We start from the raw sequence: 26,887 nt of genomic DNA on the forward strand, positions 1-26,887 counted from the left end.
GAAACCTCTCAACAACTATATATATATATATATATATATTAAATTGGAAAAACAATTCTTTTGTTATCGCATTTGTCCATATTCCTTATGTACTAATACCTCAAAGACAAAAGTATAAAAAAACTGTTTACCACCAAGAGTACAGAATTCAATAATGTTTCTTACCTTATTCTTATTATTTTTTAATAGCACTTTCGAGGTTTTCCCTCATCATCAGTTAAATGTTTTCTACCAAATCACATATTCAATTCCAACCATTAAAATTATAACATATAAAAATATGTAGTCATAAATATTAAAAAATATAAAATTAAAAATTATTATTATTTTTTATTATGTGGCTAGCAACACATACAGTACTGTACTAAAAAATTTTAATTTTATATTTTTTAATATTTATGACTACATATTTTTATGTGTTATAATTTTAACAGTTTGACTTTAATGTGTGATTTGGAAGAAAAATTTTAACTGATGATGAGGGAAAACCACGAAAGCGCTATTAGAAAGAAATAAGCATAAGGTAGGAAGCATTATCAAATTCTGTACTCTCTTGGTGGTAAATGGTTTTTATGGTTTTTTTATCGTTGCATATATATATAAATGAAATAATATGATTAAAACTCTTTTACTTAATCTTGCTCATGAGTTCAAAGATAAGAATGGATTTAAATGTTTATGGATTAAGAGGGTAAAATACTGATCAATCATAATTTGATCATTCCATTTCCTCTTTATTTTTAATGAACATATATTATTGCGTTGACAGAGACTTGGATAAGTGGAGAGGAATTAAATTTATTTGATTTGCTGAATTATACATTTTTTTAATGTGGGGATAATAGCTAAGGCTGGAGGTGTTGTTTAAGTTACAAGTGATCTTATAGCTACTACGACACAAACTATTTCTTTTAAATCATGGAATTTCAATTTGTTAAACAGTGAAATTAATGTTCTATGTTCTTTTACTTCAGTTACGTTAATAGATGGATGGATAAAAAAAAGGTGACTTGGAAAGTTTTAATAAGGATGTGAAAATTATTCTGAAAAATCTTTAAAAGAATATTATTTTTGTTAGAGATAGGAATTTAAGTTTGTTCTGGAGATGTAGATTTACAAATAACAACTACTTATCTATATTAATTTCAAATGCGTTGGAATCAATTGTCTATGTATCAACAAGGATTAGTACAAAGTCTACTACTTGTATTGATCATGTGTTTGTGAGGAGGTGCAATAAAAAAGATTGGGTGTTTAAGTCAGGTGACTTGAATATTACACATCATTGTTTAATTAAACTTAAGTTAGTTTTAAAATATGTAACAAGAATAAATGAAGACTACAGTCAACTTGTACCGATAAAATTAATTTTGAAATGTTAAATAAAAATCTGAAAATTTGTGACTGGTTAAATGTTTGCAGTTGTAATTGTCCTCCTCATGGTTTTCAGATTTTTTTGGATATTTTGTCTAATGAACTTGACAAATATAAACAGTAAACATTTTTTCTAAGAAAAAAGTTAAAAACCACGGTTAACAAGTCAATTATTTGAAAAGATTAGAATCAAAAATGCTTTATATAAAGACAGATACTTGTGTGCTAAGAAAAGAATTTACTGTCTATAAAAATAATTTAATAAATAATATTAGAAATAGAAAGAATTAATATATTTTACTAATATTTTTGAAGTTTACTCTAAAACCATTAAAAAGCCAGTGGAGACTGGTAAATGAAATCGGTGGCCAACAGTCAAATGGTGGGGAAATTACAAGAATTGAAAGTGAAGGTAAAATATTCAATCTTCTGTTGATGTTGCTAATGCTTTGAATGAGTATATTTTAAATAGCGGCATTAAAGTGAAAATGTCTATCGATTTGTTTGGTGATGTGAAGTTAAAAGAACATTTTTTTGAAAATGCTATTAATAATCCTTATTTTTATAACCGGTTGAAAACAATGAAATTGTTAACATTATGAATAATTTAAAAGTAAACAATTCTTCTGGTTTTCATCATTTTTCTAATAATATCATTAAATCAATAATCCCAAAATAGCTATGTTCTTTTGTTTATATTAATCTTAGTTTTTCTACTGGCATTTTCACACAAATATTAAAAACAGATATTTTTGTAGCATCCCAAAGGCAGGTAGCTCGTTAAATGATACACTAACCTATTTTGCTTTCTTTATTTCTCTAAAATACTGGAAAAATTGATCAAGGATAGACTTTTTTAGAGTAAGTATAGATATTTTTTTTAGCAAAAATCAGTGTGGTTACTTGGATAAAACGAGCACTGAATCTGCTTCATTGTTATATAAATTACATTTAGAGTGGTTTAAAAAATAAAAATTTGACTAACTTAACTTTACTAACTTTATGTTTTGATTGAAAAGTTAAATAAAATAGGAGTTAGAGCAACTACTAAAAGTTGGTTTAAGAGTTATTGGAGTAATAGAGAATAATGCGTAAAAATAAATAATATAAAAACGATACGGTAACTTTAAATTTGGGGTTTTTAACAGTTTAATATGAAAAAAAGATTAATTAATCTGTTCATCATTAATGGTGAATTGCTGCCTTTGCTGATGATATTGCCTTGTTTTAAACCGGCAGTAGTTTAGACAATAATAGAAATATGCTTGAGGAGGATTTGATGCAAATTGGTTCTCATTTAGTAAGAATGAAAAAGACTATAAATTATAACAAAACAAATATAATGAACCTTTCTCTAAATAATTGTAAAAATGTCGGTCACCTAATTTCTAAATGATATATAATTGTTTTTTATAAGAGGGCCTCATGCTTAATTAATTGCTACAAAATTGATGCTGTTGTTTATAAATATTTAGGTTTAATGTTGAACAGAAATCTGAAATGGTCTGAGTACATTTAATTGGCAAATAAAAAAACTATTACAAATTTCTAGAATTTTATATTTTGTTCAGCAAATGCGTTCAGTAAATAGATAATAATATATTTTTCCCTATGTCAATCTAAATTTGAGTATAGTCTTTGTTGTTGATGTTGGGGGGGAAGGAAGGTTGCTAGTAAAATTATTTTAAAACCAGTTAGCAATACTCAGAAAAAGTTAGTTTGAATAATTTTAAGGAAAAGAAAAGATAAACACAGTTTTCCATTATTTTATTTTTTAGAGATTATTCCCTTGAGGCGCTTATTTGTTTTTAAAGAGTGTACTATTGTTTAATTATCACAAAATGACTACTCACCAAATTACTTTTTTATTATGTTTTTATTGGAATAAAAATATAACACTGTTAGATAGATGGAGAATACTCTTCTATATGTGTTAAGTTTTGCAAATGAGTGCTAGTGAGAAAGTCAGGAATCAATAATATAATTATTAGAAAAATTATACCATGAGTAATTCAATAAACAATAAATATTATATTTATTAAATGACAAAGGTTAAAATCATCTATGTAAACAGATAATTGGAGTCAATAATAGTTTCTATGCACAACAGCAATTAAATTTGTCCTTGAACTAAAACAAGCTCTTTTATATGTAGTTATAACTACCTACCTAACAATTTTCACAGCACACATATTCTCCTCAAATTGGTGTACACCATTTGAAAGATAACAAAATTACTTTCATCAGGAAAAGCTTAAATTTCACAACAAATTTATTTTTTCATTACTTCTGAACTGATATCACATCTACACAATACAATAACCTAAGATCTGCAAAATAAAATATGTGAAGCAGTTGGCTTTTTTAATTTTTTTCTTTGCACATATTTTTATTATGATAAAATACAGCCGATTGAGTTCCAAATGATATACAAAAAAAAAAAAAAAAACTGAACAAAAATTTAACAAAGAAGTTAAAACATTTTAAAAATAATATTATTTATTACAGCAGTAATTATGAAAGACTACATGTTTAGTTTAAGTTCAAATATTTTTCTACTTAAAAAAAAAGGTTCAATATTTTTCTATGTAAAAATCAAAACTTGAAAAAACACAACAGGATTAATTTTATAAATAATATTTATATTTTGTGGCAGGGAATAATAGAACAAAACAATTAATATAACTTAAAGCATTTATATAAGATTTTATTCATAATTATCTTTAATTTCTGAATGTGTTCTTTTTCCTTTTTAAGAATATTCACTCATTTCATGAGGTTTTACAATGATGTGGTTCTTCATTCATGAGGTTCTGGAATACCTTCCATAATCGCTAGTGTAATACCACTGATTTTGCTATCTTTGTGATTTAAACCTTCTTTCAGAATCTTTGTGGTTTCAATTCTTCTAAAAATCTTGGGCTCATTTAAAAAAAATTGACGTTTTTAAACAGCTCTATAAAATGAAGTCAGCAAGGGGAAGACCTTAGAGCTGTAAAGAGGCCATATGCCTGAAACCAGCAGAACTGTTTTTCTGCTTCAAGTACTACAATATGTACAGTAGTGTAAGCACTGTATCAAAAAACTGTACCCACAATCTGATAAAGCGCATCACCACACACTTTAAATATCAGACTGTAGGTAGGTCTCACGAGAGTCTTGATTTTTCCTTCTACAAAATTGTTTATATTATGAAGCTAAATCAAGACTTTAAGAAAAAAGTATTATCCTGAATACAAAGTATGATGTCCTGATCAAAACTATTAAGCAAATTGCTAAAATAAATACCTTTATGTATTGTTAGACTTAATTTGAAGGCATATCTATCTAACTGAAGGCACACCTATCTGTATGGTCACTTCCATCTTAATGAATTATCTGAAAGTTAATTATGAATTTCATCTACTTTTTGTCAATATGGACTTTGGTAATTTATGTTTATAGTTCTTAACAGTGTAGCATTCTTAAATTTTATCAATGGTATACATTTAATAACATAGTTATTGGGCACCAGAGTGCCAGAAAAATCACCTGTGAATAATATCTGAATGACCATATACAATAATGTTCAAAAATTACAGCACATTTTTCTGTTCTGAACAGAAACAATATAATCAAGCCTACTGAATAGTAACTGTTCAGTTTTTGGTCAAGGTCGCAGACACAACGTTGTTCGAGAAACCACAGTTTTGCAGATTTCACAATAACGGGCTAGGGTTTGTCAACAAACCAGTGAATGGTGTTATAAACAACATAACCCAAGGTTGTTTATTATTACAATTCTGACCTGTGTGTACGAATGACGATACCAGCTGTTTTTTCAGCCTGTTCTCTTCGTGCCTTGGGTGTGTTAGCTTCGGTGCTGTGTACATTGTTTTTTTGTTATTAAATCGTCGGTTCAAGCTCTTTACAAGATTTAAGTTATCTAAAGACTTTAATTTTTACTTACTGCTCGCGGCTATTTCTGTATTGTCGGATATAATATATAAATACTAAAATTTGATTATTTTTTAAGTAAAATGTTGTGCTCGGTAAGACTGGTCGTGCTATGTTTTTTCATGCTGTAAGTTAATTAGGTGTTTGAATTCATTTTTTTTATTTTGTGAGTGTAATGTTTGTTCAGTTATTCTCAGTTAAGTCTTCTGTTCTTGTAGCATAAATGTTATTTACCGTATTGCTTTCCTTTATTACAGTTTACGCATAAATTCTACTTGCGTTTCTGGTATAATTATAAATTTAACAAACTTTAAATAATGTTGATGGGCTGTTTTATTTTTTTCTCTCTTTTGTAATCACTACCCAATCCAGACCATCAGATCCTCTCAGAACAGTAACAAATGCTGGAACTATCCTAAACCTATTTTTACTTCCTTAACAAAACCAAACAAATCATAGATAATCCCCTTCCATAGGGTGAGATTTTTCATATATACTTATTTATGTAGGTGTACCACACAGCTGTCCCGGGACTTTCAATACCTATTCCACTCCTGAAAATAATGGAAAAGTTCATATAAACAAATGTTCTTAAGTGCTTCATTTGTGGGTTACGGCTAGTGAAAAATTTCACTCAGATTTCAGCTCTCCCAGTAAAATGGGTTCTTACTGAAATTTTCAGGACATTAAGAGGCAGAATTAGTGATTTCTTACAGTTTTTGGGAAATCTGGTGAAAAAAACCAATAAATAGGGGCAGAAACCTCTGTTTTTTGCGTTTGACATACAATAACTTAATTAAATGGGTAATAAATACATACAACTTTTAAACAAAACTTGTAGAGAATTTAATTCTGAAAAAAATGCTGTAAAATAATTTTAATAAAACAAACAACAGTAAGAAAAACTGATATTTATTTAGAAACAGTACACTAGACGTTAACGTTAAGTGCATTAGACTTTTACACATAAATGTTCAAAAATGACCCAACAATTTTCAACACATTTCTTGGCACACTTCTGTACTGCTTTTGTACTTTTGATCTTTTTAGTTCTTCAGGGCTGTCTTTAAGTTGCTCAGCCGCATCCATAATGTAGACAATTAACTCCTCAGGAAAGTGTATTTTTGTTTTATATGCAATATTTTTTATCCGTCCCAGTTGCAAAAATCTAAAGGTGTTAGATCAGGCGATCTTGGTGGCCAGGAATGTGAACCTCCATGAACAATCCTTTTCTCAGGGAAATTATGATTTAAGCGAGTGGAAACAGCACAAGAAAAGTGGGAAGATGTGCCACGATTCATTTTTAACAAATGAAGATATCATCCTATTTTTTGTGATGTGTCTAATCTTCATATGAAAATCTAAAAACTAATTATATTTTTTTAAATTCCTTGTTTAAAGAGTTTACATAAATTTTGAATTTTTTTTTAATTTTGGCTAGTTTTTTAATTTCTCGCTAACAAATGATATCAACTTGATTTTTGGGGTGTGTATTTTTCATGTAAATATCTAAAAAAATTCTAGATTTTTCGAATTGCAACCTTGAAAGGGGTGAAAAGAAAGATAAAAATTTTGAACAATGATTGCAACTTTCCCCCACTTCTGATTATACTATACAAAATATTGACTTCATTGGGGCTTGCAAATACTCTTTTGATAAATATCTAATAATTAATTTCAGGTTTTTTTAATTTCAATTTTTTTAAGGAGTGTGACAATGTACAGCATGCCAGCTCAACCAACAAAGTCACTTTTACTGTACATGTAATGCAACTGGCTACACCTGCCTTCAGTTACTTGACTAAAAAACAAGTAATTAAACAATTTTTTAATTAAATTAAATTTTTTTTTTTTTTAAATATGAAACAAAGTACTGTCACTTCCTAGTGGTGTCAGGTAACGCTAAGAAGCAGGCAAAATATATTTTTACCCTTATGAAGTACGGGTCACCAGTTATAACTAATATTTTGAAGATGAAGGCCAAATGCTATAAAACCTACATTTCTTACATCAATCAAATTTTTCTGATCCTATAGTAACAAAAATATTGTTCTGTAGAAATTACAATACACTGATATCTTTTATAAATTGAACAAACTTTAATTTTTATTTTTCATTATTCTCAGAAGCATGAATTTAATGAACACAGTGTGGGTTCAGGGGCAGAGATCCTGGTTAGCTGGGAAGGGTTCGCTTCACTTGCCCTGACTGGCTACACATCCCCCGACTGCAACAGGAATGCATGTAACCATATAGCTCAGGCAAAGTCGCAATGGATCTGCTAGTATATATAAAAAAAAATCAGAAAACACAGATAAGGCCAAAAAATAATAAACAATATAAAATTGTTTTAAGTTTTTATTTTAGCTACTTTATTATTTTTACTACTACCGGTACACAGTATAATGTTAATAAACATAATAATACACAAAAATTCCATTACATTAATTCTCACTTCTGCAGAAAATCAACAAGAAATAGATGATTAGAATTATTAAAATCATTAATGTATTATATATTTAAGTAAGAATTTTTGTTTGTATTATTTTTTGCCATTATCACATTTTTTTTTCCGAAGATCGGTCAGCCAACGAACAGAACTAAAATAAAACATTTCAAACATACTGATAAAGCTGAATCCCAAAAATAAACTCATTACACCACCGATTTTAGCTGAAAGACAAAAAGAGAACAAATTATGTAATGAGAAAACATACAAATCATGACTGAAGTAATTCCTCAGTATGCATGATGGTTGTCTTTCCTACTTCCAACATATAGTGAAACATACTATATGGGAAACTGGTAAAGCCATCTTTATCACAAAATTTTAAAATACCTTATAAACTGTAATTATTTATGTTTATCCTTCTTACTTTTCCTTATACTTGGATATGCTTATTTCTTGATCAGCATGAGAAGAGTTCATTCTTTCTTGTATTACTTTAACTTAGATTTAATACAGAGTATCTGAAAAGTAACTATACACCAGTAAAGTACTAATACAACAATACGTAAATCGACTCACATTACCATTGTTGTTATAATATCCAGACACATCTGTACATGTTTCTTCTTGTTCTTGAAGAATCTCATAAGTTGTCAATGTGAGAGGTTCTAGGTGAAATTGCAAATAGCAGTTTGATGTTCATGGAGGCTGTGAGATGTCCTCAATAAACATTACTTTTTGCATAACCCCAAGTTTAATTTCATCATCGGTTGGCTCTTCAATAAACCGGGGTAAGTGATTTCACAATAGTGAAATCTTCCTCATTACAGAAATCGTGATAGACCATGATAGAAATCACGGTCCAAAATAGCATCAGAATTGTCCACTAAAAACTGTTGAAGCCATTCACAGCACTGATTTCACTTTCTACAATCTGTAGCCAAAAATTAAAAATTGCTTTCATTTTATATGGGATGAGACTGTGTTACTTACAAACAGCCTTATGCATAGTTGTAATACTTATGTTCATGAACAGAACACATTTCTGTTTTTAAGCAGAACGCCAATGTTGTGCTTAATAGTGGTACTCATTTTTAAGTAAATGCTTTTCTTAATAAATATATCATGAACAAATGTTAAATTAGATCACCTTGTATTATATACCTTTTCATTTAAAAATCTTTTAAAATGTTAAAGTTAATTTTACCTGTTGCACAACTATTCGCAGAAATAAATAATAACTGCCCAACATCAACAAGTATCTATAAAAGTTCAAAAAAATAAAAATTGAATAAACAATATGAAGATGTTGCTAATAAAAAAAAAATAATTTAAAAGAAAATTAATAAAACCTACCGATAAAATCTGATTGAGATATAACACCAACTCTGACAATACTTTGAACCTCTACTGAATTATAAAATCCCAGCACATGTGCATAAGTGTTTCTGAAATCAAATGATAAAAAAACAGTGTTATTACAATACACTATAAATAAAACTGTACGAACAAAAAATTACCTTCATAAAAACTCCTGTATAAAAAAAATTCTTTCATTTCATACATTCGAACGAGTCATTCTACAAAAATAACTGTAGATTTAGCCCAAAGATAGCTTTGTTCTTGTTTAGCTTTGTTTTCAAAAATTAATCATTCCTTTATCAAATGCAACGCATTAGATTTTCTGCATATCAGATAGAGAAAAATATAAAAATAAAATGATGCGTGCTAACAATAGAAATCCTTAAACTAAGAATGAAAATAAACTACGCTAATATATAGATAACAGTACAAACCTACATCTTAAATAAATTTTTTTTAAATATATGAAACCGGCACTTCTTTACAAAAAAAAAACACAGTTCAAGAAATAAGAATCAATTAAAATTCTCAAAGTTGTTAAAGAATTTTTCCAGAATTTAATTTAGTTTTAAATACATTATAAAAATTCTTCAAAATCTTATCTGAAAAAATTTCATACTTATAAATTATTTTCATCGTACAAAAGAAAAAAAACTGGAATGAATATGCTTTAAGGGGAGCGGGAAGCAAATTTAGGTACATTTTTCTTAGAAACCATTAAAGCTATGATGCTGAATTTTTGCCAAGCCAATTATGAGAAACTGGTAGTAAAATCAATAAAAGTATTACAAATCTCCGTTCCTGGAATTTTTTTAGAAAAATACTTTAAAAATCTTAATTTTTTAAATTTGTATCAATTACAAAACCTGTTTTACCAAAGCTACAAATTAATTTTACTACCAAAGCTGGAGAAGATAGTATAATTAATGAACCGTGAAAATATGCCCTCTGTCTATAATAGTTTAGGAGAAAAGTGTAACTTTGTCTAAACAAATTGATTTTTTGGAAAACTAGCAATAAAGTTTCCAAAATAGATTTTAAGAGTAATTTATATTTTTAAAACTTCCCTGCACCATATGATCTTGCTCAATCTTCTTGCTGTCCTAGCTTCTTTGGTCATATTTTGGGCTGCATTATCTGCTTTTCTCAAATGCACTCGGTCAATCTCTTGTAGCGCATGAACTGACTTTCCACACAATTTCAGGACTAATCTTTTATAAACGTCTAATTTAGAACATTGAAAAAAAACACTACTGAATCATACACATCTAATTTTAGAGTATGTAGTACCTTACAAACAATTTTTGGTATTTTTCACAACACCACACTCATAAAACTTTCATTTCGTATTTTGTATACGTCCATGTAAGCACTTTTTCAAATGTGCAGGGTCTTATTTGGTGCAGATTTTGTTTACAACTTCCTGAATGGCTAGTTTCATACATTCTTTAGCACAATCTTGTTGTACCGTCTCAGCTAATATGTTATATATTTCAAATTTTTGAGGAAGTGAAGGCAAGTCCATTAATTAGTGCATAACAAACATTCGCCGCACTCAAACCTTTGCCAGTTGACCTCACTGGCAATTACATTTATGTTACTATCAAATTGCAGTAACAAACTATAAAAACAGGGCTGTGTTCTAGTATACAAACAACAAGATATGTTTTTGTATACACCAAAAAATTGATTTATTTACGCAAAAATTACTTCACGAAAAATCAATCAATTTTCTGTCTGCCAGTAATTAAAAAAAAAAAAGTTTTTTAATAATATTAATATTTAACTTACAAGCAAAATAATTATAATTTCTCAGAAATAAACAGAGAACACTGTAGCGTGAAAATCAAATTTAAATTTTTTTAAACTTTTGTCTTTTGTGCCACTCTTGAACTAACCTTTTTTTATCATAACATATTTGTTCTCTTTAATCTTCATCCTGGCTAATATCAATATTCAGGTTGACATTACAATTAATATGCAATTTAGAATAATCTTCACTGCTGACCTTCATGAACACCAAGACCTTTCATTTTTTGATAAGAAACTTCATTATTAGCAACTGAAATTATTTAATTTACTTTACCCGAAATGATACCATACAACTTTTGCTCAACATCATTTTTATTGATAAGAAGTACTCCAAATTTCATTCAAACTGGTGCTGTTACTTACTTATACAAATATAAATAAACATTCAATTCTGTAAAATTAAGAAATGGGTTCTATAATATATTAAAACAGTACAAAAATGGCAGTTTCTACATTGCTATTAACTTTCTTCCTTTATAAGAAACAAACAAGTGTAAACCTAATAACATATTAATGAAAAATAATGATTTGAATAACTCACTGGTTAGTTTCATTTGGTGAAATGCCATAAACTTCACTGTTATATGTCCAGTTTCGCGGTATTGAATGTACATTCACATCATAAAATAACTCAGTACAAGCTGGCAAACAGTCGCAAGCACTAAACAACGCTTTACGATGGTTACTATCATATGACGATGACGATGATGCAACTAAAACATAAATTAATGTTAAGGAATGCAAAGAATTTCCTTTCACAATTAAGAAAAGATTAATTTGCAAGTCCTGTTTCACTCAATCCATAAACACTACTGTTCATAGTAATATAACACATGACTAAACTTAGCACAACAGAATAAACCTAAACATTTTACAAATCTGCTATAAATTATTTTAACATTATTACAACATGAAATTTGTACATAGAATAAAAATTTAGGTAGAATATTTCACTTCACATGTTTCCATTACGTATCATTTACCCCTAGAATAACACAAATAACAGTAGAATAGTATCAAGCATTAGAGCAAAACTAGTACATATTTTTTATTTAGGTTAATTTGAAACTAGCAGATCATGTATACATGAATTTTCTCCCCTATTGAATGGCGATGGTGTAAGCTATAAAACATTGTTCCAACTATAATCAGTAAATGTACTGATTTGGTAAATTGTACTGAATTTATTACTTTAAACATCTGTTAGTCTTTATTATAGGTATTATACATATAAATATCATCCAAAGTACAATAGTCACCGATTATAATTTCTCTGAGAATAATTGTGTCTCCCTCGGTCTCATAACAATCCACAAGCTGTTAGCAAATGTAAGATAAGGATTTTGTTCCTCTGAGAGATGGTGCAGGAACAAATAAATTGACACTTTGCTGTACCCAAGCTCATCATGAATGATTTTTTGGATACAGCCATAATTAATTTCAAATTGAGCATCAATATCACCAACCATGAAGCAACAGTCAATCTAAAACAAGTCATGAACTGCACAAATGTTCTCATTTGTCAAACTCCTCCTGAACTGCCAATCATATCTCTCATTTTCAGTCCTCTCTCATCCATCTTAGAAAGTTTATACAGTAAAACATGTCTTTAGTGGAATCGAATGGGACTCACAAACATCTCCATTAACGGTAGTTCTCAGGTTAACAAAAAAAAAATACAATGGTATTTTTTATGCTAAAATTTTATTTTGCCTATAAAAAAAGAATTAAATCAAATAACATGCATATAATTGACATACCGAGATAAAATTAAGTGCTGTACGCACCTTAATCGATTATGTATTTATTTCTTCTACAAATTAATACACGCAAACCTTATAATGAACAGAAAACATACTGTGCACATGTTTTCTTTATTTTTTCCAATAGTCAAGGAGTGCAATGTGAGCAGAAAATCACACACATTTCTGCTTAGCTGCTCAACTTTCCACAAACACTTAAGCCTGAGAAACCACACTACGCATTTCAGTCATTTCGCCACAGAGAAATTTGTTGCATTTCCTTTAAACTTTTGACAGTATCTTGAGTCTTTAGACTAAACTCTTCTTCCAATTCAATGCCACACTCTTCTTCTTCATCCTCCACCTCCACTTCTCCTTTCCATAATATTCTCAATTAAGACATCTGTATTCACAGAGTCTGTTTCAGTTTGCACATCAAACTGAAACTGTTGATGTAATCCTTGGCACTGCAATTTTTGAAAGCAACTTCATTAATGTAGTTTCATAAGTCCTGTTGCTCATCCTCATATTCCTTACTAACAACTATACCTGTTGAAAATCCTGATTTTTCAAAACACTTTTTCACTGTTTCTGGTAAAAACTTCATTACAGATTGGCTTATCCAAATTACCAAATCTAGAATTGAGATGGTTTTATTTAGTTTAAATGCGAATGATGTAGAATTCATATTGGCAAGTAAAGATTGCATTAACAGTTTACAATAATGTACTTTTAACATTCTGAATGATTCCCTAGTCCATGATTGACAATCATTTGTGATGTTTGGCTGCAGCAAATTGGATGTTGGAAAGTTCAATTTAAAGATGAGATGTTGTAATATAAAAAAAAAGCAAAATATGCTGGTTTTCCCTCTTCAGTCTGCCATTAACCATTCTTCCATGATCTGTGATGTCATCCCCACATTTTTGTTGGATCTCTAATCAACAGGCAGCTTCCATAGGTCCACGTTTATTTTTAAGCATCATGGCTTAGCAGCCTTATTGATCACTAATGTTCTCTCAATTTCACCTGACATAAAGCCACATAGAAACCATCTAGAATTACAATTTAAATTAAAAACAATTAAAAATGCAGATATATTTTTAGGAAGTTGGTGGTATGGTAGCAAGGTTAATTTCCTTTCTTCTGTTTTATTTCATGTTTGTTTTTTTTAACACTATTATTAACTTTTATTAGCCAAATGATTTTAAATATATTAGTTTTATTATAATAACAAACCCTCAATATCTTTCCTTGCTCAATTTTCTTCCCAAACATATCTCACCTTTCAAATACAATTTATTTAGTAATGTGTGGAAAAATAATCTCACCTTGTAACTATTTGCTATATTTTTATGTTCATATTCTTTGATTATGGAAGGTAGTATTTGTCAGTGGTTTCAGTGTTTACATAATTCAATTCAACACAGAGTTCATTAAAAACTATTTGATGTCTTTTGCAGAAACTCTCCAACCATCCATTAGATGCTTTGAATTCAGTCTTATCCCGTTTTTCAGCAACCTTTTGAGTGAATTACTGTTATCATAGGACGCAATACACAGTGGTTTTTGCCCTACACTAGCAAACCACTCGCATACTATTTCATTAATATCTTGGTTTTCACTTTTCTTACTTTTTTTCTTCATTTTTCTATTACTGCAGTTTTCCCACCACTTTCTTCTTTAGCATCTCATACACTTTAGTTTTACCTATGTTGAACATCTTCATTTTCTGCTTTACATTCAATTATCTCACTGACTAGCATGTATCACTTTTACTTTCTGGCTAAGTTCAAGCACAACCCTAGTTTCTGAAGCCATAATGATTAATGACGAACTAAAGCAAAAATTTAAGTTTGGAGGTATACTGTTAAATACTGAATTCTAAGATGATTGATAAAAGTCACTAAAGCGAGAATTGGGAAGGGAACAAAAGAATTTTTTTGCCCATTTTTTGTTAGCTATGAAATTAATGGTGAGAGCAATATAGTGTACACACCTGACACTAAATATGTTCTAAACGCTGCATTCCAGAACTTAAAATTTCTTGATATAAGGTCTATTTTAATTTACATTGTACGTATAACACAGTTTCGTTTAATGAAGGGAATTTAAAGTGTTTCTACTCCTAAATTCATGGGACCGAGGAGTATTTCTCTCCAAGGTAGTTTTTACTGTACATGCGCGCATACACACTCAAACAAGCCTGTAAAAGGTGGATTCCCTGAATTGGATGCATAATCTCCAAAGAATATCTGCTGGTTGGACTCCCTCCTTTGTCAGAAATTTGATTATAATCTGGGTGTAATGGATGAATGAACCTCCTTCATGCTCACCTATTGTATATTGCCCTACCAACACTGCGATGCTCTTAATATCCCCATCAATATTCAGATCCATGTAGCATCGCCCTATTCCAGCTTCTGTAGGTTTTAGAGCAAAATTCTCATTTATATTTGATCTACTATCATATCAATAAACAATTACATGGATTCTTCCATCATAATTCCAAGTACTAATAAAAAAAACAATATATTTTTCTGAAAACTTAGAATGCTACAGAGTACTTTTTGAAGTGACCAATCTATGCTATAATCTGTACAAATGTTCAATGATATTAAAAATTAATATTATAATAGTTGTCTTTAATATGGGTTATTTAACCAAATTTTGAAAGTAATGTACAACAATCCCTTGTTTCTATAAGGGTTATGGTTTTTTTTTTTTTTTGTAATTAGTTCACATCATGAAACCATCCTTACAAGAACTAAATTGATTTTAAAATAAGAATTATAACTTTTGTTTAACTATAATGATAATAAAGTTATTCTTTTTTTTATAATCATAAGAAATTGTATTATATGATGTCAAGACATAGTGTTTTTTTTTCACTTCCTTTGGGTTATCACTACTACTTGCAAAAGTAGAAGTTACATTAACACTATTAATACATAGCTGATCGCTCAATAAATTAAACAAGAGTTACTTTTTGTTAAAAAAAAGACAATGTTAGTTATAGTAAACTTAACTATTGCTAAAAAGAAGTAAAGATAAGGATAATCTATCTAATGACTGCTCTTTTATTGATAGCAAGTATGACTACATTTGTTAAAATGATAATCAATCCAAGGTATAATTATACTAGCACAATTAATTAACTTATAAAAGAACAATAAATAAATAATGGCGTAATGCAAAAATGAAATGAAAAATATAGTAATATTTTCCAGTCATTTATGTTTTATACCCCAGAAATCTTGGTAGACAACTTATTAACTACTTACATATTTTTTCAGTAATAATGTTTATGTGTTACAATGTATGAATGTTTGGCGAGACCAGTAGTATAACGTATGGTTCAGAAACATGAACACTGAATATGGTGCATAAAGAAAAACCTAAGGAGTTTTGAGAAAGATTTGCTGAAAAGTATTGTTAGGACAATGAAAAGTGGAGGCTATGGATAATCCCAACCTTAAAACTTTGATTAATGGGAGGGATACAGTAAAATGTCTTAAGAATTAAAATGGATAGGTTGTGTGTACAGAATGGACTATATAAAAATGTCAAGGATAATATTACAAGAAAGGATATGCAAAGAAAAAGAGGCAGAGTAAGAAAGAGAAAGAATAGGATGAGATGGATGAAGAACTGGTATCAATGAGGCACAGAGGAATGGAATTTTCTTACAGATGATAAAGAAACCGTTGTGAAGAAATCCAAAACTCACAATGGACCAGTAAAAAGAAAGAAAAACCTTTCTGCTTAAAAAGACAAAGGAAATACTGATTCTGATTTTATTTACTAAAGCAAACAAGAAGTTTTGATTTATAAGATAATTCCTCAAAGATTTTAATGAAGATTGAGCTAGGCTGAATTTAAATTAAATTTACAAAAACAAAAATTTACTTACTCAAACTGTCCAGAAAACACTTTTTTTTTTCTTTTCCACAAACTGGTGTATCAGAAAACCCTGACAAACAAAACCAACAAAAATAACTTTTAGTATTTTTATAAGAATATATATACTCAATTTTCTTTACATCTGGAATCGTTGATATACAATTTATATAAAAATAAAATATCCACTTACCAACAATTGTGATTATTGATTATACAAGCGTTTTCGGATTATTCTTCCATTAAAGGGATTACTGATTAATTATGAATTTTATAGTTTTGCATATAATTTTTTATAAACGGGAATTAAAATGAAAATAAGATTATTATGTTCATAACAGTTGATTGTCAATAGTTAAAATATAGTCAACGTTAACAAAAAAGGATTTTGTCAGTTGTTTACAAATGTTTTATAAGTATAAGTTGAATCAGTTAGAAAACCTAATAATTAAAAATTATTGTATAATTTGCTTGAGTAAACAATCATTATTAAAAATGATTTGTTCATTTACTTATTCATAAATATACGAAATTTCTCCAGTACCTAGTTTTATGAATGTTATTTAGTATTTCCAATATTTAAAAAAAAAATCGTTTGGATTGTAATTACGTCCGTTCTCTAATTGATTTTTTTTTTGTCATACCAATATAATTTAAATCACAATTTTCACATTTAAGACTACACACTCCTTGTTTTTCTAGATCATATTTGTTATTATATTTTATTTTTTTAGAAGGTTCCTTAATATTTATAAAAGTTTTTTTTAATGTTATTAGTTCAATAGGCTGTTTTTAATTTAAATATTTTATTAAACTTACTATAATTTATATTATATTCTATTTTATCGTATTCTACTAATAAAATTAAAAAAGAAATTTCCGCTAATATTAAAAAATGCAAACATATATTCCAGGATGAATACACTAAACATTATTTTAAACTAATATCAATGCACCAGTAATAAAAGCATTACCTAAAATACATAAAGATAATATGCCCGTAAGACCTAGTATAAATTACAAACATACACCCACATATAATTTAAGTACATTTTTATCCAATAAATTAAAAGAATACATTAATATTGAGAATTTTTTTTGTCTTTAGTCATTTGACTGGTTTGATGCAGCTATCCAAAATTCCCTACCTAGTGCTAGTCGTATCATTTCAGTATACACCCTACAAACTGCATCACTAACAGTTTGTTTTACATTTCCAAACATTACCTGCCTGCACAATTTTTTCCTTCTACCTGTCCCTCCAATATTAAATATTCCAGGTTGCCATAATATGTGGCCTATAAGTCTGTCACTTCTTTTAACTGTGTTTTTCCAAATGCTTCTTTCTTCACCAATTTGCCGCAACACCTCTTCATTTGTCACTTTAAACACCCATCTCATTCTTAACATTCTCATGTACCACCACATTTCAAAAGCTTCTAATCTTTTCTTCTCAGGTACTGCGATGTCCAAGTTTCACTTCCATATAAAGCTATGTTCCAAACATAAGCTTTCAAAAATGTTTTCCTGACATTTAAATTATTTTTGATGTAAACAAATTATATTTCTGACTGAAGGCTCGTTTTGCCTGTGCTATTTGGCATTTTATATTGCTCCTGCTTCGTCCATCTTTAGTAATTCTACTTCCCAAATAACAAAATTCTTCTACCTCCATAATCTTTTCTCTTCCTATTTTTACATTCAGTGGTCCATCTTCATTATTTCTACTACATTTCATTACTTTTGTTTTGTTCTTGTTTATTTTCATGCGGTAGTTCTTGCGTAGGACTTTATCCATCCCATTCATTGTTTCTTCTAAATCTTTTTTACTCTCAGCTAGAATTACTATATCATCAGCAAATCATAGCATCTTTATCTTTTCACCTTGTACTGTTACTCCAAATCTAAATTGTTCTTTAACATCATTAATTGCTAGTTCTATGTAAAGATAAAAATGTAACGGGGATAGGGAACATCCTTGTAGGATTCCATTTTTTATTACAACTTCTTTCTTATGTTCTTCAATTATTATTGTTGCTGTTTGGTTCCTGTAAATGTTAGCAATTGTTTTTCTATCTCTGTACTTGAACCCTAATTTTTTTTAAATGCTGAACATTTTATTCCACTCCACGTTATCAAATGCCTTTTCCAGGTCTGTAAATGCAAAGTACATTGGTTTGCTTTTCTTTAATCTTCCTTCTATTACTAATCTGAGCCCTAAAATTGCTTCCTTTGTCCCTAAGCTTCTCCTGAAACCAAATTGGTCTTCTAACACTTCTTCAATTCTCCTCTCAATTCTTCTGCACAGAATTCTAGTTAAGATTTTTGATGCACGGCTAGTTAAACTAATTGTTCTATATTCTTCACATTTATTTGTTCCTGCTTTCTTTGGAATCATGACTACAACACTCTTTTTGAAGTTTGACGGAACTTCCCCATTATTATACACCAGTTTGTATAATCTATCAATCACTTCCTCACCTGCACTGCGGAATAATTCTGCAGGTATTCCATCTATTCCAGGAGCCTTTCTGTCATTCAAATCTTTTAATGCCCTCTTAAATTTAGGTCTCAGTATTGTTTCTCCCTTTCACCCTCTTCGACTTCCTCTTCATCCTCTATAACACTATTTTCTAATTCATTTCCTCCATATAACTGTTCAATATATTCCACCCACCTATTGACCTTGCCTTTCGTATTATAAATCGGTATACCATTTTTGTTTAACACATTATTAGATTTTAATTTATGTACCCCAAAATATTCCTTCATTTTTTCTTTTCATTTCTCTTTCCACTTCTGAAAACTTTTCTTTAATCTACTCTTCTTTCGCTAGTTTGCACTTCCTGTTTATAATATTTCTTAATTGTCGATAGTTCCTTTTACTTTCTTCATCACTAGCATTGTTATATTTTCTACATTCATATATCAGCTGCAATATATCCTCTGAAATCCAAGGTTTCTACCAGTTCTTTTTGTTTCGCCTAACTTTATTGAAGAAGAGTTAAGAATTTCCTTTTTAACATTCTCCCATTCTTCTTCTACATTTTCTATCTTATATTTTTTTCTCAGACCTCTTGTGACGTCCTCTTCAAAAATCTTCTTTACCTCCTCTTCATCAAGCTTCTCTAAATTCCACCAATTCATCTGACACCTTTTCTTCAGGATTTTAAACCCCAATCTACATTTCATTATCACTAAATTATGGTCGCTATAAATTTCTGCTCCAGGATAAGCTTTGCAGACGACAAGTTGATTTCTAAATCTTTGCTTAACCATGATATTATTTATCTGATTCCTTGCAGTATCACCTGGCTTTTTCCATGTGTATATTCTTCTATTATGATTTTTAAAGTGGGTTTTGGCAATTACTAAATAATACTTCTCAAAACTCTATAAGTCAGTCATTCCTTTTGCCCAGCCCGTATTCACCCACTATATCTCCTTCCTTGCCTTTTCCAATGCTTGTATTCCAATCTCCAAATATTATTAAATTTTCAGCCCCTTTTATGTGTTTAATTGCTTTATCAGTTTCCTCATATACACACTCTACTTCATCATCATCACGGGCACTTGTAGTCACATAGACATTAACAATCGTTGGTTTAGTTTTTGATTTTATCCTTATTACAATGATTCTATCGCTATGCATTTTGAAATACTCAACTCTCTTCCCTGTCTTCTTGTTCACTATGAAACCTATTCCTGCCTGCCCTTTATTTGAAGTTGAGTTACTTATTCTAAAATCACCTGACCAAAAGTAGTTTTCGTCTTCCCACTGAACCTCACTAATTCCTACTATATCTACATTTATCCTATCCATTTCCCTCTTTAAATTTTCTAACCTACCAACCTTTATTAGTCTTCAAACATTCCACGCTCCGACTCGTAGAATATTATTTTTTAATTTTCTGGTGACCCCTTCCTTAGTAGTCCCCATCCGGAGATCTGAACGGGGGACTAGTTTACTTCCAAAAAATTTGATCAAGGAAGGTGCCTCCATCTTTGTTATATGAAAATGCTGAGCGCTACATTTTCTTGGAAAAAAGCAGCTGTAGTTTTCCATTGCTTTCAGCTGTTAATATTGAGAATAAATATAATTTAAAATATCTAATAATTATAAACAATAACGATCTATCTAATAAATATAATTAGTAATATAAATGTGAAATCTGTAAATAAAATAATAAGACTGCTTCAGAAAAACTGTTTATTTACAATCCAATTGTACATGGACTCTATCACTTTCGAAATACTTCCCTCGGGAATCAACGCAACACTTCAAACATTTTCCCCACTCTTTATAGTATTGTTGGAACTCAGAAACTGGAATATCCTTCAGATGGTCGGTTACATTTTTAAAAATGTTTTCTACTGTTCCAAAATGGTATTCTTTGAGGTGTTTTTTTAAAGTCGAGAACAGGAAAAAGGCGTAGGGATACAAGTCAGGTGAATAAGGTGGTTGAGGAACTTCAGGAATGTTTTTCTTTGCCAAAAATTCATTAACTGAGATTGCACTGTGACAAGGTGCATTATCATGATGTAGCATCCAGTTTTCTTTGATAGCTGGTCTTTCGAGGGCAACTCTTTTCCGCAGTCTTTCAAGAATTTCTCGGTAAGAATATTGCTTTATAGTCTGCCATGTTGGCACAATGCCATTACTATCGAAGAAACAAATTAGAATAGTTTTAATCTGCTCATTTTTGCTTTTTTGGCACGTGGTGAGTTTGAAGTGTACCACTCCTTGCTCTGGTGTTTAGTCGGGTCGCACTCAAATACGCATATCCAAGATTCATCACCAGTTAATAACATTATTTAGAAAATCAGGATCAGTTTCAATTCGCCCTTGAAGATCGTGGCACACTTCCACCTTGTTGTTTCCTGTTCAACAGTGAGGTTTTTTGGGACAAATTTTGCACAAACTTTTTTCATGTCAAATTCGTTTGACAAAATTTGATGGACTGTGGTATAGTTCTAATTCAATTGGTTCTGCAATCATTCTGACAGTTAACTGGTGGTTGTACCGTATCAAGTCTCTGATTCGTCCGCAACTGATTCCTTTCCATCTGAAAATGCTTTAAATCATCTAAAAACTTGGGCTCGTGATAAACCATACGTCATCTCCATACGTCCTTGGCGTCCCCACGGGCCTAGCCTCTGCAGCTTTTCTTCCCACTACACACTGCAGAATACTTTTCACTATACACGTATGCTACACCAGGTACACTACATGAATTACAACATATACATTTACTCGACTACACAACATCCAACACAGTTTTCTCTTTCACTTACACTTGATGGTGTTGCGACATCGTACGAAATGCAACCGTAACCCAAGGTGGAAACTATCGTACCGATGGGTGAATGGCTCTACGTAGTGAGTCTCGAACGATGTCCTCTGGGCACCAGATCAAACCCAGTTGTATTTAGCTCTAGCTCCGGTACGCGTGCGCTCTGCTGGAGTGGCCTATTGTATCGCCGGTTCTCGTGGGACCAAAATTTCAGTTCCTACACCTAATTCTATGATGGTTGTTGGTCCATCTGAAAAAACCACCACTTTAAGTCTGGTGAAAAGGCCTCGGTCAGCTTCGTCTGACGAGGATAATTTTGCTACAGCCAATGAAAATGGTGTTCGGTGCAAGAATGTTCGCTTTGTTGTTCATTCCCAACCCACGATAGTGTTTCAGGTGCCAAAGTTACGGTCACACTACAACATCTTGCTCGAGGTCGAAGATCTGTGCTCGATGTGCTACCGAAGCCACAGTGACGCTAACTGCGAGGAAAGAGAAAGATGTGCAAACTGCAATGGTTCGCATACGGCTCGCTCCGGGATTGCCCAACCTTTAAGGAAGAGAAGGCGATTCTCAAGATCTGTACTGAGCAGAAACTATCTTTCCCGGCTGCACGCAGGGAGTACAAGTCGTAGTACGTGACTACTTGCCTGATCGCACCGCTCTGTTTAAGGATGCGCACGTACTTGTGGAAACGTCAGTCTCCAGGGGAAGCCCGCAAGGCTCCGTTCTCGGTCCCTTGCTGTGGAACCTGGTATTCGACGGATTTTTGGAATCGACATTACCGGAAGGGCTTATGCTTCTGCCGATGATTCTCTCCTGTTAGTTCGTGGTAACTTACGACCCCCGCTAGAATACCCAGCACAGCCGGCTTTGGCAACTGCAGGGGGCTTGATGGACATTTACAATTTAAGCATTTCTGTGTCCAAGACGAAGTTTATGCTTCACAAGGGTGCAAACAAATTATCATACAGTCGTAACCCCCATATTGTGTATAAAGGCTGTGTATTCAGGCGAGTTCCAGTTTATAACTACCTAGGTGTTTTGGTTGATGAACAGTTGCTGTTTAGCAGCCACATTAGGCAAGTAGCGGCGGACGCCATCTCTGTGATGCACAAACTTAGTAGGATCGCTCGGAAGGACTATGGTTTGTCTGGCCGTCAAATGTACTTAGAGTACCGAGGTGTCTTCGAAAGCATGACCTCTTACGCGGCGCCAGTTTGGGCGCATAGGTATTATATGAATAGAACACTTCTTCAAAATTTAAGTAGTGCCCAGCACAGAGCCTTACGAGGCTCTGATAGCCTACGAGGCTACCACTGTATTAAGAAAGGCTCTCCCAATCGATTTAGTGGTGAATGTTCAGTCGGCCATGTGGAAATAGTGAAGAGGCAATGAGGCCGAGGTATTTGAGTTGCGGTTTCGAGCCGGGCCTGTACCGTAGCGGAACGGTGATCTCAATGCACCGGTTCTAAATTTCGAACAGTTGCCCATCTTTCGCCTGCGGAGGAGGCTTTACAGCCTCACGATGGAAGTATGGCAGTAAGAATGGCACTCCACGACTAAGGGAAGGTTCTTATACAGGATCTGGGGGGGATGGTACCTTCGTTTTTAAGGGCAACGGGAACCCGAGTGCTCTCCAACCATGTAAATTAAACCAATATTTGTTTCGGTTACGCCTGGCAGCTGATGAGCTGTGCGTCTGCGGGGAGGTCCAGTCGAACGAATACATGATGTTCGACTGCACAGCTCTTGGGGAAGGGTGGGGGGTTCAGCCTCAGGCACCCTGGAACTTCGAAGTCAAGGGAAAAATTGGCCACTCATAAGCGGCGAGTCAATGTGGCAAGAGCCGCATTGTCGGACCGTGTGGGAGTTCCTTGATGCGGTTGCTTTGTTCAACCGACAGCAGTAGTTTACCTAAGGAAAATTACTTCTACCGCACTGCTGTAGGAAGCTAACCGTGAGATATTGCTGGCTACCAGCCAGATTAAGGCTCTAAGCGCTTTAATAATGGACAGGTACTTGCTGTCATTCAGCGGCCTAGGTGTGGCAGCGAATTGCTCTCTTTGACGAGATAAATTAATTATTGATAGTCATATATGTTTTAATAGTTGACGTGGTGCGCCTATCCATTTTATGATATATGACAAGTGGGTGGTGGGACACGCAATCGAGTGGTGTGTAATACCACGCTTATTCCGCTCACGATTTTAGGTTAGCTCTACGAGCTAGTGAGTACACTAGTTTCATGGCTCAGTAGCCGTTTGTGGCTAATACATTCGGTTTTGTGCATTAGTGCCGCCGATTGGGGTAGTAGATATCCCAAGCAAACCAATTTATGGCAAGAAAGATGGAGGGGCTCCACAAAAGGCGAGTGGACTAGAACGTTAATAAAGGAGATTATACTGTAGCTCGGGAGTGGGTTTGGTGAGCTGAGATTCTGGCTCACACAATTCCTTACCGGCCACGGGTCCTTCAGGGCTTTCCTCCATGTAAGCAAGAGAGCATAAAGCCCAGAGAGTGTACACTGCACAGAACGTGACACAGCAGAACATGTAGTGTTTGAGTGTCACAAATGGGAATATGAACATCGAGATTGTGAGGCAGTGGTAGGCTGCGACGAAGCAGACAATTTAATACAAATAATGTTAATGGGAATAGATGAATTTAATACATACGTATGTAACGAGTATCTTAAAACGGAAAGAAGTGGAGGCGAGAGTGTGAAAGATAGCTTCTCCATTTGTGTTTACATGGATGAGCTGCAAATGTTGAAGTGGAGGGACTTCGGTAACCCCTGAACGAACGGCACATGGTATCAGTCTTCTAAATGAAGGTTGTCTGTGAGGTAGAAGTTAGAACAAGTCAAGGTGAGTGCACTAGTTGGTCATTGTGTTATTTAGTTAAATTACAATCAGTCAGTTAAAATAAGAAGTTAAGCAGTCCTGGATTGTGATTCAGCTGTTGGAGACATAGTCAAGAGATGGTAAGTGGAGAGGTGAGGGACAGCTCTCAGTGGAGTCATCGTCTGTCCATGCTTGCGCGGGTGGGCAGTGGTGATGAAGCTATGGGGACTCCTAAGCCTCCCTGCTTTGACTACCCCGGGGTTGTACTACATACTACACTTAATTATAAAACTGGCTCCGGGTGGAGAGGAACGGTGAAATATGAATTTTAGTCGATAGGGTGCAAGCATACATAGGCTCTAATAACATCTAGTTGAACCCATGCGAGTCCAACATTCCCCCACTTTTGGGGGTATGTAAATGGTATTTCTCCACACCGATAACAAATAAAATCCATTTTTAGCCAATTCAGATTTAAATAGACAGACAAGCAAAAATAATTCAAAGTATATCGATATAATAAGAAATGTCTTGAAATATAAAATCACATAAAAATCTTCAACTTACAACCAAAATGCTGAATCTTATTATTACAGAATAGGTGGACAATGCACAACAATCATATACATCTCACAAAACAAAAGAATAAAAATTAATTTACAGGATGGTGAAAAGTTAGAAAAAGAATTTAACTTTAGAATAATAGACTTAATAATAACAATAAAACCAGATAAAGACAAACCACATAATTAAACATTTTTGAATAGCAATAATAATAAGACTTACGAGGTTGAAAGATATTGTTGCAATTACACTTTTCAAATGTGACATTAGCTTCACATTCCACTTCACAATTATTATAGGAATAAATATCAAAAAACATTAACTTTCTTTCATGACTGTAATAACAGCCACGTTCCGTCGGTGTCCAGTTACGTAAAGCAGGATCTGTTTCAATTAATTTTGGTGTTATATGCAAAATTGTTGATCTATCTACCTCTGCGTACGTTAAGAAATGATTTAATGAAGGCTTTTCACTTGGATTATGAACTGCTACCTAATGAAACAAAAATTACTGAAAATTATAATAAAAACACAATGATAGTACTAAAATAATAGCAATTAAAATTCTTAATGCTGAGTTGAATTAGTAGTACATAAGTTATACAAAACAATTAATACAATTTAAACTAATAATTTTTTAAGGTAAATAATAGTTCATAAAAAGAACAGATTATGACAAATCAATAAAACAAAACATTATGATTTTTTTCAAGTGCTAATGAACACTTTTAATGAACACTTTGCTAGTTTTGCTACATTGTGGCATAATATGGATAGGAAATAAAAATATGTGGCCACAGCCACATAAATGTTATAATGTGGAATTAAAGGTCCTGTTAGTATAGGATATTTTTGTGTAATTTATTATTAGAATTAAGCTGTATTACGTTTATATCACTGTGTTAGGTTAAGACTAATCATATTATAACTATGAATCAACATGAGAAGAGAAGCACATAGCTGCGGTGCGGCCAATATCCTGTACACAATGATGGGAAAAGTGATCTAGGATGGAGGCACCCAGATAAACAGGAATGCAGGTAAGGAGAACGGACATTGTTCCCCTGCTGGTTGAACGCAGAATTGAATATTACTTTAATCCATTTTATAATAAGAAGTGTCACCAAACTGTGTAAATGTTAAGAAACCACTCAACATTGTATTTTATTTATGTTCATGTCTATGTTTACTTATGTGTATTAGATTAAATCAATTACTTATTAATTATTGGGTATGGAAACAAGAGGAAATATTAAGGAAAAGGCCCATACGTTGGATAAAGAGGCAGTCACATGAGGTGGTAACTACGGCCCCGGGTAAAGACACCTGGATGTACCGCAGCAGCAAAGAACAAGGAGAATCAAAAAATAGTTCCAAATGGAGGCGGACTCTGAATGGCTAAGGGTGGGTAAAGACCTGTGTTTTTCTTTTTATTAACAAATAAAAATAAAGCGACGACGGGATGAAACGTGGCGCCGTGCAGGGCAAAGCTCCTATGGCTACTTCCCTTAATAGGCTGTTCTGGCTGTCCACATGCAAGAGTGGGGAATAGTGGCTCCCCGATGATGGCATAGGGGACCCTTGAGGTATGCTGAACACACGCAGGGA

The 26,887-nt window shown here is 32.1% G+C and overlaps 1 protein-coding gene across 1 annotated transcript in view; it reads right to left on the minus strand.

Annotated features, from left to right (window-relative positions):
• Positions 1–7,729: 7,729 nt before the first annotated feature.
• The window catches only part of LOC142329320 (pickpocket protein 28-like), a 41,850-nt gene continuing 22,692 nt past the window's right edge, over positions 7,730–26,887 (minus strand). The window contains exons 7-11 of the mRNA XM_075373802.1: positions 25,502–25,772; positions 16,589–16,648; positions 11,475–11,646; positions 9,116–9,207; positions 7,730–7,983 (exon numbers count right to left, since the gene is read on the minus strand). Coding sequence (XP_075229917.1) covers positions 7,853–7,983; positions 9,116–9,207; positions 11,475–11,646; positions 16,589–16,648; positions 25,502–25,772 — 726 coding nt within the window. The 3' untranslated portion in view covers positions 7,730–7,852. The remainder of the gene's footprint in view (positions 7,984–9,115; positions 9,208–11,474; positions 11,647–16,588; positions 16,649–25,501; positions 25,773–26,887) is intronic.

Source organism: Lycorma delicatula, chromosome 8 (assembly GCF_047948215.1).
Source record: "Lycorma delicatula isolate Av1 chromosome 8, ASM4794821v1, whole genome shotgun sequence".
NCBI classification, from domain to species: Eukaryota; Metazoa; Arthropoda; class Insecta; order Hemiptera; family Fulgoridae; genus Lycorma; species Lycorma delicatula.